At 53.9% G+C, this 12,264-nt stretch overlaps 1 protein-coding gene across 3 annotated transcripts in view; it reads right to left on the bottom strand.

Moving 5' to 3' along the window:
* Positions 1–1,406: 1,406 nt before the first annotated feature.
* Positions 1,407–12,264, bottom strand: part of FCGBP (Fc gamma binding protein) — a 31,913-nt gene continuing 21,055 nt past the window's right edge. Inside the window, exons 17-21 of one of the 3 annotated variants that reach the window (XM_069774736.1) lie at positions 9,711–10,224; positions 8,255–8,454; positions 6,984–7,358; positions 5,667–5,951; positions 1,407–1,503 (exon numbers count right to left, since the gene is read on the bottom strand). In XM_069774736.1, the coding sequence (XP_069630837.1) occupies positions 1,501–1,503; positions 5,667–5,951; positions 6,984–7,358; positions 8,255–8,454; positions 9,711–10,224 (1,377 nt within the window). In that variant the 3' untranslated portion in view covers positions 1,407–1,500. Of the gene's footprint in view, positions 1,504–4,699; positions 5,952–6,983; positions 7,359–8,254; positions 8,455–9,710; positions 10,225–12,264 lie in introns of those variants that run through there. The other 2 variants (XM_069774735.1, XM_069774734.1) reach the window with 2 other exon arrangements.

The following is a 12,264-nucleotide window of genomic DNA, read 5'->3' as shown; positions in this document are numbered from 1 at the left end:
AGGTGTCTCCCCCCAAGAGCACCCAGGTATCTGGGTGCCCCCCCCCAAGAGGACCCAGGTATCTGGGTGCCCCCCCCAAAGCACCCAAACATCCAGGTCTCCCCCCCAAGAGGGTCCAGGGGTCTGAGTGCCCCCCCCAAGAGCACCCAAGCATCCAGATACCCCCCCCAAAAAGTGACCCAAGGATCCAGGTGCCCCCCCCAGAGCACCCAAACATCTGGGGGGGGGCACCCAAGAGAACCCAGGGATCCGGGTCCCCCCCCCAAGAGGACCCAGGTATATGGGTACCCCCCCCAGAGCACCCAAACATCTGGGAGCCCCCCACCAAGAGCACCCAAACATCCAGGTGTCTCCCCCCAAGAGCACCCAGGTATCTGGGTGCCCCCCCCCAAGAGGACCCAGGTATCTGGGTGCCCCCCCCAAAGCACCCAAACATCCAGGTCTCCCCCCCAAGAGGGTCCAGGGGTCTGAGTGCCCCCCCCAAGAGCACCCAAGCATCCAGATACCCCCCCCAAAAAGTGACCCAAGGATCCAGGTGCCCCCCCCAGAGCACCCAAACATCTGGGGGGGGGCACCCAAGAGAACCCAGGGATCCGGGTCCCCCCCCCAAGAGGACCCAGGTATATGGGTACCCCCCCCAGAGCACCCAAACATCTGGGAGCCCCCCACCAAGAGCACCCAAACATCCAGGTGTCTCCCCCCAAGAGCACCCAGGTATCTGGGTGCCCCCCCCCAAGAGGACCCAGGTATCTGGGTGCCCCCCCCAAAGCACCCAAACATCCAGGTCTCCCCCCCAAGAGGGTCCAGGGGTCTGAGTGCCCCCCCCAAGAGCACCCAAGCATCCAGATACCCCCCCCAAAAAGTGACCCAAGGATCCAGGTGCCCCCCCCAAGAGCACCCAAACATCCAGGTGCCCCCCCAAGATCACCCAGGTATCTGGGTGCCCCCCCCCAAGAGCACCCAAGCATCCAGATACCCCCCCCAAAAAGTGACCCAAGGATCCAGGTGCCCCCCCCAGAGCACCCAAGCATCCGGGTGCCCCCCCCCCAGGTCACCCAAGGATCCGGGTGCCCCCCCCCACCCCCCCGGAGTGACGGGAAATATTGACCGAAACAGGTCAGGGGGGGCCAAGAACCGCCTGGGGCAGGACGGGGCTGGCAGAGCACCCAAATATCCGGGAAACACCCCATTCCCCCCCCCCCAGGGCACCCAGGCACCCAAGACCCCCCCCCCATCCCCCCCCGGCATTCCCCGCTTTTGATTTTTCTCCAAATTTTGGTGATTTTTTTCTTGCAAACGGAACCCAGCAACAGCTTCGCCCATGGGGTTTTATTTTTTTTTTCGGGGGGGACACACACACACCCACATCAAATTTGGGGGGGGGGGGAGGTGGGGGGGGGATCCCTTTTTTTTCGTTTATGCTTCCGGTTTTGCTGTGGTGATCTCAGCGCCGAGGCGTGGCGGCCCGGTTCCAGGCGGCTAAATGTCATTTTTTTTGCATTACTGGGGGGGGGGGGCAAAAAAAAAAAACCAAAATTAGATAAAAAATAGTTAATCCTCATTTTGAGGGATTTTTTCCTCTTCTTTTGGGGCTCTTTCTCCCTTTTTTTGGGCTCTTTCCCACTTTTTGGGGTCTCTTTTCCTCTTTTGGGGGGCTCTTTCTCCCTGTTTTGGGGGTCTTTTCCTCTTTTGGGGGGCTCTTTTCCTCTTTTTGGGGGGTCTTTCCCTCTTTTGAGGGCTCTTTCCCTCTTTTGGGGGCTCTTTTCCTCTTCTTTTGGGGCTCTTTCTCCCTTTTTTGGGGCTCTTTCCCACTTTTGGGGGGCTCTTTTCCTCTTCTTTTTGGGCTCTTTCTCCCTGTTTTGGGGGTCTTTTCCTCTTTTGGGGGGCTCTTTTCCTCTTTTTGGGGGGTCTTTCCCTCTTTTGAGGGCTCTTTCCCTCTTTTGGGGGCTCTTTTCCTCTTCTTTTGGGGCTCTTTCTCCCTTTTTTTGGGCTCTTTCCCACTTTTGGGGGGCTCTTTTCCTCTTCTTTTGGGGCTCTTTCTCCCTGTTTTGGGGGTCTTTTCCTCTTTTGGGGGGCTCTTTTCCTCTTTTTGGGGGGTCTTTCCCTCTTTTGAGGGCTCTTTCCCTCTTTTGGGGGCTCTTTTCCTCTTCTTTTGGGGCTCTTTCTCCCTTTTTGGGGGCTCTTTCCCACTTTTGGGGGGCTCTTTTCCTCTTCTTTTGGGGCTCTTTCTCCCTGTTTTGGGGGTCTTTTCCTCTTTTGGGGGGCTCTTTTCCTCTTTTTGGGGGGTCTTTCCCTCTTTTGGGGCTCTTTCCCTCTTTTGGGGGCTCTTTTCCTCTTCTTTTGGGGCTCTTTCTCCCTTTTTGGGGGCTCTTTCCCACTTTTGGGGGGCTCTTTTCCTCTTCTTTTGGGGCTCTTTCTCCCTGTTTTGGGGGTCTTTTCCTCTTTTGGGGGGCTCTTTTCCTCTTTTTGGGGGGTCTTTCCCTCTTTTGAGGGCTCTTTCCCTCTTTTGGGGGCTCTTTTCCTCTTCTTTTGGGGCTCTTTCTCCCTTTTTGGGGGCTCTTTCCCACTTTTGGGGGGCTCTTTTCCTCTTCTTTTGGGGCTCTTTCTCCCTGTTTTGGGGGTCTTTTCCTCCTTTGGGGGGCTCTTTTCCTCTTTTTGGGGGGTCTTTCCCTCTTTTGAGGGCTCTTTCCCTCTTTTGGGGGCTCTTTTCCTCTTCTTTTGGGGCTCTTTCTCCCTTTTTTTGGGCTCTTTCCCACTTTTGGGGGGCTCTTTTCCTCTTCTTTTGGGGCTCTTTCTCCCTGTTTTGGGGGTCTTTTCCTCTTTTGGGGGGCTCTTTTCCTCTTTTTGGGGGGTCTTTCCCTCTTTTGAGGGCTCTTTCCCTCTTTTGGGGGCTCTTTTCCTCTTCTTTTGGGGCTCTTTCTCCCTTTTTGGGGGCTCTTTCCCACTTTTGGGGGGCTCTTTTCCTCTTCTTTTGGGGCTCTTTCTCCCTGTTTTGGGGGTCTTTTCCTCTTTTGGGGGGCTCTTTTCCTCTTTTTGGGGGGTCTTTCCCTCTTTTGGGGCTCTTTCCCTCTTTTGGGGGCTCTTTTCCTCTTCTTTTGGGGCTCTTTCTCCCTTTTTTGGGCTCTTTCCCACTTTTGGGGGGCTCTTTTCCTCTTCTTTTGGGGCTCTTTCTCCCTGTTTTGGGGGTCTTTTCCTCTTTTGGGGGGCTCTTTTCCTCTTTTTGGGGGGTCTTTCCCTCTTTTGAGGGCTCTTTCCCTCTTTTGGGGGCTCTTTTCCTCTTCTTTTGGGGCTCTTTCTCCCTTTTTGGGGGCTCTTTCCCACTTTTGGGGGGCTCTTTTCCTCTTCTTTTGGGGCTCTTTCTCCCTGTTTTGGGGGTCTTTTCCTCCTTTGGGGGGCTCTTTTCCTCTTTTTGGGGGGTCTTTCCCTCTTTTGAGGGCTCTTTCCCTCTTTTGGGGGCTCTTTTCCTCTTCTTTTGGGGCTCTTTCTCCCTTTTTTTGGGCTCTTTCCCACTTTTGGGGGGCTCTTTTCCTCTTCTTTTGGGGCTCTTTCTCCCTGTTTTGGGGGTCTTTTCCTCTTTTGGGGGGCTCTTTTCCTCTTTTTGGGGGGTCTTTCCCTCTTTGAGGGCTCTTTCCCTCTTTTGGGGGCTCTTTTCCTCTTCTTTTGGGGCTCTTTCTCCCTTTTTTGGGGCTCTTTCCCACTTTTGGGGGGCTCTTTTCCTCTTCTTTTGGGGCTCTTTCTCCCTGTTTTGGGGGTCTTTTCCTCTTTTGGGGGGCTCTTTTCCTCTTTTTGGGGGGTCTTTTCCTCTTCTTTTGGGGTTCTTTCTCCCTTTTTTGGGGCTCTTTCCCACTTTTGGGGGGCTCTTTTCCTCTTCTTTTGGGGCTCTTTCTCCCTGTTTTGGGGGTCTTTTCCTCTTTTGGGGGGCTCTTTTCCTCTTTTTGGGGGGTCTTTCCCTCTTTTGAGGGCTCTTTCCCTCTTTTGGGGGCTCTTTTCCTCTTCTTTTGGGGCTCTTTCTCCCTTTTTTGGGGCTCTTTCCTACTTTTTGGGGGCTCTTTTCCTCTTTTGGGGGGCTCTTTCTCCCTGTTTTGGGGGTCTTTTCCTCTTTGGGGGGGCTCTTTTCCTCTTTTTGGGGGGTCTTTCCCTCTTTTGAGGGCTCTTTCCCTCTTTTGGGGGCTCTTTTCCTCTTCTTTTGGGGCTCTTTCTCCCTTTTTTTGGGCTCTTTCCCACTTTTTGGGAGCTCTTTTCCTCTTTTTTGGAGTCTTTTCCTCTTTTTGGGGGTCTCTTTCCCCCTCTTTTGGGGCTATTTTCCTCTTTTGGGGGAGCTCTTTCTCCCTTTTTTGGGGCTCTTTTCCTCTTTTTTGGGGCTCTTTTCCTCTTTTGGGGGGCTCTTCTCCCCTCTTTCGCGGGCTCTTTCTTCCTCTTTTGGGGCTCTTTTCCTCTTTTGGGGGCCCCTTTTCCTCTTTTTGGGGGCTCTTTCCCTCTTTTTTGGGGCTCTTTCCCCCTCTTTTGGGGCTCTTTTCCTCTTTTTGGGGGCTCTTTCCCTCCTTTTTGGGGCTCTTTCTCCCTTTTTTGGGGCTCTTTCCCTCTTTTTTGGGGCTCTTTTCCTCTCTTTTGGGGCTCTTTTCCTCATTTTTGGGGCACTTTCCTTCTCTTTTGGGGCTCTTTTCCTCTTTTTGGGGCACTTCCTTCTCTTTTGGGGCTCTTTTCCTCTTTTTGGGGGCTCTTTCTCCCTCTTTTGGGGCTTTCCCCCTCTTTTGGGGGACTCTTTCCCTCTCTTTTGGGCTCTTTCTCCCTTTTTTGGGCTCTTTCTCCCCCTTTTGGGGCTCTTCCCCCCCCTTTTTTCTCCTCCCATGATGACGGGATCCAACAATGAACCCATCGGTTCCTTGCAGACTATTTTGGGCCTGATTTGAGGGGAAAAAGGACTATTTTGGTTAATATGAAGGATGGTAGTTGGGGGGGGGGGTTCTCTTGTATGAAATTGGTGGAAAAAAACAGTGATTTTGGTTAAGATTAAGAAATAGGACAATATTTGAAGAGCTCTTGGTGACACCGGGATGAAGACAGCAGCCATAGGGGCTTCCCTTGGGTGAAACTGGTGAAAAAAAGTGATTTTTGGTTAATCCAAAAGAACGATGATGGTGGGATGAAGGACAACGCGTGTGGGTGCTCTCCTTGCACAAAACTAGTGGAAAAAAGGATGATTTTGGTCAAAATGGAAAGAGGAGTCAAGGCACGGCCATCTCTTGATGAAGACAACAAATGTGGGTGTTTTTCTTGGATGAAATTGGTGGGAAAAAGGCAATTTTGGTTAAAACGAAGAGATAGATGGAGATCTTGTGATGACGGTGGGATGAAGGGTGGCACCTGGGGGGGGCTTCCCTTGCATGAAACAGGTGGGAAAAAGGCAATTTTGGTTAATCTGATGGATGAAGATCTCTCAGTGACGGCGGGATGAAGGACAACGCTCCCCTTGGGTTAATTCGGTGGGGAAAAAAAAAAGCGATTTCGGTTAATACGAAGGGATGGCGCCAACTGATGGACGTTTCTTCACGACGGTGGCACCAAGGCCAACAGGGACACAACCGAAGACCGAGCTAGGAGACGAAAGACGACAAATATCACCCCAAAACCCAAGACCGATGACGTCACCTCCCGGGGACACTCACGTGGCTGAAGTCGGGCGCTCTCCAGGCTTTGGCCACCGCCACCATATTCGCCACCAATTTCCCGTCGGGCCCTCGGAGGTCGTTGGCCGCGTTCCCGTCGTAGTTACCGCAGATCCCGCAGAGGTGTTTGCTCAGCTCCTGGGTCACCTTCACCGTCACCTCCCCGGCAGAACTGAGGCCAATGGTGAATTCGGGATCTTGGATGATCCAGACGCCGCCTCGGCTCTCCGAGACGGTCAACGTGCTGGAGACCTTCACGGGGAGGGTGGCCGGGACCCCTTTGACCTGGAGAAGACACCGATAGGGAGAACATGGCTCCACGCAACCCAACGTTGACATAAATATCAATTGGGGTGAAAAAGCCAGGAAATAGGTCATTGCTCCAGCACCACCAACCTTCTCCAGAGTGGTGGAGCCCCAAAACAGGGTGAAATCCCTCCATTTTAGGTATGGAGAGTGGTGCAAAGCACCCTAGGAAAGGGGGATACGTGGGATGGGAGCGAAGGTTGATCTCGTGGGGTTCGTTCCTGCTGGGGGACGGGGGGGTGGGAGGTGGGGTGGGGGGCTCGGAGACCGGGGTTCCCTCCGTGGGGCTGGGAGAAGGGTCTGGGGTGAAGGAGGGCACCCATGGGTGCTTACTTTCCATTAAATTACTGGGAAAAAAAGGCAATTTGGGTCAATAGAAAGAGCTGAGCAGATGCACGGACATCTCTTGCTGATGGTGGGATGGAGGTCACGACCCACGGGTGCCCTGCTTGCACGAAACTGCCGGGAAAAAGGTTGTTGGGGTCAAAACGAAGGAGCGGGTCAACGCGTGGCCACCTGGTGATGACGGTGGCACAAAGAGCAGCAGACGGGGATGCTTCCTCGGTGAGAAATTGGGGGGGGGGGGGGAAGGCGATTTTTGGTTCAAACGAAGGGGTGGGCCAATGCGAGGGCAGCCGGCGATGACGTTGGGATGAAGGACGGCACCTGCATAGCCTTATCGTGCATTAAACCGGTGGGAAAAAGGGCAATTTTAATCAAAAGGAAGGGTTGGGCGGTCGCACGGAGATCTCAAGGTGACAGCGGGATGAAGGACGACACGTGTGGGGGCTTCCCCTCACGTGAAATGGGTGGAAAAAGAGCGGTTTGGGTCAAAATGAAGGGATGGGCCAACGTGGGGACATCTCCTGGTGACGGTGGGATGGAGAACAACCCGTGTAGGTGCTTCCCTTGCACGACACCGATGGATATTGGTGGCAAACGACGGATTTTGGGTACAATTAAGGGCAAGGTGGGACTTTTCGGGTGGCAGCGGGGTTGGGGACAACCTACCCAGACCTTCTTGTCCTTCTTGACGGTGAGGAAAGCCTGAGGGCTGAAAAGGTGAAGGGCCACCACGGCCGGTCGGTCCCCATCCTCGCCGACGTCAGCCAAGAGCCGGAACCAAGTAGGGCGGCGCGAATCACACGGGGAGACCATCACGTAGATGCCGGGGGCCGTGGTGGTGCCGGTGGCTCCATCGAAGGAGACGAAATGGGTGGCGGGGGCCAAGGTGCATTGCCCAGGTTGCTCCACGCAAGCCCGGACGCCGTCTTTGAGGCCACAAACTTGGCCAAAGGGGCAACCGGCCGGTTGACATTGCATGCCGCCGGCGGCCCGGCAAGTGCAGCTCTCGCTGCAATCGGCGGAGAGGATGGTCTCGGTGATCTGCAAGGCAGGACGGCCAATAAAAATGAGGCGTTCGATGGGTTTCCCCTCGAGAAGATTGGAAAAACGGGGGGAAAAGCGGCCCGCAAGGGTTTTTCGCTCTGCGGCGGTGCAGAAGGCAAAGGAACGCCGCGCGCGAGCCGTGTCCTCCCGGCAAAGACCGCGAGGGTGCGGGGAAATGCCGCGGGCGCCGGGGGTTTTTCGCTTGCGAGGATTGGTGGAAGAAAAAAGCGGCCGCACGCAAGAGGTTGCAAGAAATTAAAAAAAAGGTTGCGCGCGACGGGTGTCGTGCAGAGCTGGAGACGTGCATGGGATGCGCAAGGGTGCAGCGCTCCTCTTGCAAGGGTGCAAGCACCCATGGGATGCGCAAGGGTGCAACACTCCCCTTGCAAGGATGCAACGCTCCCCGTGCAAGGGTGCAAGAACCCATGGGATGCGCAAGGGTGCAACACTCCTCTTGCAAGGATGCAACGCTCCCCATGCAAAGGTGCAAGAACCCATGGGATGCGCAAGGGTGCAACACTCCTCCTGCAAGGGTGCAACACTCCTCCTGCAAGGGTGCAAGCGCCCATGGGGTGCACAAGGGTGCAACACTCCCCTTGCAAGGGTGCAAGCACCCATTGGGCTGTGCAAGGGCGCAACACTCCCATTGCAGGGATGCAACACTCCCCTTGCAAGGGTGCAAGCACCCATGGGACGCGCAATGGTGCAACGCTTCCTCTGCAAGGATGCAACGCTCCTCCTGCAAGGGTGCAAGCACCCATGGGGTGCGCAAGGGCGCAACACTTCCTTTGCAAGGATGCAACGCTCCCCGTGCAAGGGTGCAAGCACCCATGGAGCGCACAAGGGTGCAATGCTCCCCTTGCAAGGGCGCAAGCCTCCCCGGCAGCACCCACCTCGAAGTAGCGTCCGCGGTGGAGGCACCCGCAGGAATCAGCGGGGACGCACTCGTCCCCGTTGAAGAAGAAGCCCTCGTTGCACTGGCAGCCCTCGAAGCATTTCTGGGTGCACTGGGTGCTGTCGGAGATGCTGGTGCAGGCGCGGTCGCAGGTGCGGGCGCAGAGCTCGTAGTGGCTGTTGGGGGGGCAGGAGAGGGCTGGGGGGGGGGGGAAGCAAAAAGAAAAGCGACGGCTTTACTATTTGCGATTTCTTTTCTCCTTTTGCAAGGAAATGAAAAAAAAAACCCCACTTTGCAGCAGCCGTTGCAAAAGTAAATATTGCACAAAGGCGGGTGCTGCACGTAAACCGCTTCCCCCAGCAGAAAAAATCACACACCCCCTCGCAAACCGGTGCAGCTGGCTTTCCTCTTGCAAAAAAACCCTCCAAAATAAAACCAAATTTTGCATGCAACTGCCTTCCCCCCTTGCCAAGTTTTGCAGAACTAAACCGCCGCTGCGTGCAACTCTTTTCCCCTTGCAGAAATTTAAAAATCGCAGCGTGCGACAACGTTCTCCTTGCAAAATCAAGCCACCGCGGCGTGCAAACGCTTTTCTGGCTGCAGGCTTTGCAGAACGAAGAGCAGCTGCGTGCAACTGCTTCCCCCTTGCAGAAATGCAAACCCTGGTGCGTGCAACCGCTTTCCTTCTTGCAACCTTTGCAAAACTAAAGAGCAACTGCATGCAACTGCTGCACTGTTGCAGAAATGCAAACCCTGCTGCATGCAACCCCTTTCCTTCTTGCAACCTTTGCAAAACTAAAGAGCAGATGAGTGCAACTGCTGCACTCTTGCAGAAATTTAAACCCTGGTGCATGTAACCGCTTTCCTTCTTGCAACTTTTGCAAAACTAGAGAGCAAATGCATGCAACCGCTGCACTCTTGCAGAAATGCAAACCCTGGCGCACGCAACCGCTTTCCTTCTTGCAACCTTTGCAAAACTAAAGAGCAACTGCATGCAACTGCTGCACTCTTGCAGAAATGCAAACCCTGCTGCATGCAACCGCTTTCCTTCTTGCAACTTTTGCAAAACTAAAGAGCAACTGCATGCAACTGCTGCACTCTTGCAGAAATGCAAACCCTGCTGCATGCAACCGCTTTCCTTCTTGCAGCTTTTGCAAAACTAAAGAGCAAATGCATGCAACCGCTGCACTCTTGCAGAAATGCAAACCCTGCTGCATGCAACCGCTTTCCTTCTTGCAACCTTTGCAAAACTAAAGAGCAGATGAGCGCAATTGCTGCACCCTTGCAGAAATGCAAACCCTGCTGCACGCGACCTCTTCCCTCCTCGCACCCTTTGCACACCACGACCCTCCGCATCGCACCTCTCCCTCCCTCGCCAAGACCCGAACCGGCTGCACCCAACACCCCTTATCCCCCCCCCCCTCCACCCCAGCACCCATCCTCCGGTAACTCACGGCATCCTGCAACCGTCCGCCACTCCTGCAGCTGCCCGCCGGCGGCTTGGCACGCGGCGGCGTAGGCTTGCAAGCTCCGGCACAACGCTCCGGCGCCCAACCGGCCGCAACGCTCTCGCCGGCACGTGGCCACGTGCTCTTGGGGTGCCACCACCCCGTGGCACCCAACGAAAGGTCCCGTCTTATCCGCCAGCACCCCGCAAGGTCCCGGATCGGTGGAAGGGCAGGGAGGTGGTGGGGTCCCATGGGTGCAAGAGGGGGTGAGGGTGCCCCAAGCATCCCCCAGCTCCTGGGGGGAGTCGGGTTCGTCGCCGGCGTCGCCGTCGAAGTTGCCGCAAAGACCTTTGGTGCGTCGGCGGTAGGCGGCGGGGAGGGTGAGCAAGGCGTAGGAGTTGCCATCGTAGAGGAATTTGGGGCCGCCGCGCACCCGCAGCACCCGGTGGGTGCCCTCCTGGGACACTGTGGCCGTCCCGCCGAGCAGAGTCAGGGGGAGGAGGTGCCGCTCGCCGTCCACCTGCGGGGAAGGAAAAGGGGAAAAAAAAAAAAAAAAGGAAGGATTGCAACTCAAAAGAGGGATTGCAACCCAAAGCAGGGATTGCAAATCAAAATAGGGATTGCAACCCAAAATAGGGATTGCAGCCCAAAAGACGGATTGCAACCTAAAACAAGGATTGCAACCCAAAATAGGGATTGCAACCCAAAACAGGGCTTGCAACCCAAAATAGGGATTGCAGCCAAAAATGGGGTTGCAACTCAAAACAGGGATTGCAACTCAAAATAGGGATTGCAACCCAAAAATGGGGTTGCACCCCAAAACAGGGATTGCAACTCAAAATAGGGATTGCAACCCAAAAATGGGGTTGCACCCCAAAACAGGGATCACAACTCAAAATAGGGATTGCAGCTCAAAATAGGGATTGCAACCCAAAACAGGGACTGCAGCCCAAAAGACGGATTGCAACCCAAAACAAGGATTGCAACCCAAAATAGGGATTGCAACCCGAAACAGGGCTTGCAACCCAAAATAGGGCTTGCACCCCAAGAGGGATTGCAACTCAAAACAGGGCTTGCAACCCAAAATAGGGATTGCAGCCAAAAATGGGGTTGCAACCCAAAAATGGGGTTGCACCCCAAAACAGGGATTGCAACTCGAAATAGGGATTGCAACTCAAAATAGGGATCGCAACCCAAAACTGGGGTTGCACCCCAAAACAGGGATCGCAACTCAAAATAGGGATTGCAGCTCAAAATAGGGATTGCAACCCAAAACAGGGATTGCAGCCCAAAAGACGGATTGCAACCCAAAACAAGGATTGCAACTCAAAATAGGGATTGCAGCTCAAAACAGGGCTTGCAACCCCAAATAGGGATTGCAACCCAAAAATGGGATTGCACCCCAAAAGAGGGATTGCAACCCAAAATAGGGATTGCAACCCAAAATAGGGACTGCGACCCAAAAATGGGGTTGCACCCCAAAACAGGGATTGCAACCCAAAAATGGGATTGCAACCCAAAAATGGGATTGCAACCCAAAATAGGGACTGCGACCCGAAACAGGGCTTGCAACTTAAAATAGGGATTGCAACTCAAAATAGGGATTGCAACCCAAAATAGGGATTGCAGCCAAAAATGGGGTTGCACCCCAAAACAGGGATCGCAACTCAAAATAGGGTTTGCAACTCAAAATAGGGCTTGCAACCCAAAAATGGGGTTGCACCCCAAAACAGGGCTTGCAACCCAAAAATGAGGTTGCACCCCAAAACAGGGATTGCAACTCAAAATAGGGATTGCAGCTCAAAACAGGGCTTGCAACCCCAAATAGGGATTGCAACCCAAAAATGGGATTGCACCCCAAAAGAGGGATTGCAACCCAAAATAGGGATTGCAACCCAAAATAGGGACTGCGACCCAAAAATGGGGTTGCACCCCAAAACAGGGATTGCAACCCAAAAATGGGATTGCAACCCAAAAATGGGATTGCAACCCAAAATAGGGACTGCGACCCGAAACAGGGCTTGCAACTTAAAATAGGGATTGCAACTCAAAATAGGGATTGCAACCCAAAATAGGGATTGCAGCCAAAAATGGGGTTGCACCCCAAAACAGGGATTGCAACTGAAAATAGGGATTGCAACCCAAAATAGGGATTGCGACCCAAAATAGGGATTGCGACCCGAAACAGGGCTTGCAACTTAAAATAGGGATTGCACCCCAAAAGAGGGATTGCAACCCAAAATAGGGATTGCAACTCAAAATCGGGATTGCAACTCAAAATAGGGCTTGCACCCCAAAACAGGGATTGCAACCCGAAACAGGGATTGCGACTCAAAATAGGGATTGCAACTCAAAATAGGGCTTGCAACCCAAAAATGGGGTTGCACCCCAAAACAGGGATTGCAACTCAAAACAGGGATTGCAGCTCAAAACAGGGCTTGCAACTCAAAATAGGGATTGCAACCCAAAAATGGGATTGCACCCCAAAAGAGGGATTGCAACCCAAAATAGGGATTGCAACCCAAAAATGGGATTGCAACCCAAAATAGGGATTGCGACC

Source organism: Haliaeetus albicilla, chromosome 31 (genome assembly GCF_947461875.1).
Source record: "Haliaeetus albicilla chromosome 31, bHalAlb1.1, whole genome shotgun sequence".
In the NCBI taxonomy this organism is placed as follows: Eukaryota; Metazoa; Chordata; class Aves; order Accipitriformes; family Accipitridae; genus Haliaeetus; species Haliaeetus albicilla.
The sequence above is the reverse complement of the archived record's forward strand: the minus strand, read 5'-3'. Positions and strand labels throughout refer to the sequence as shown.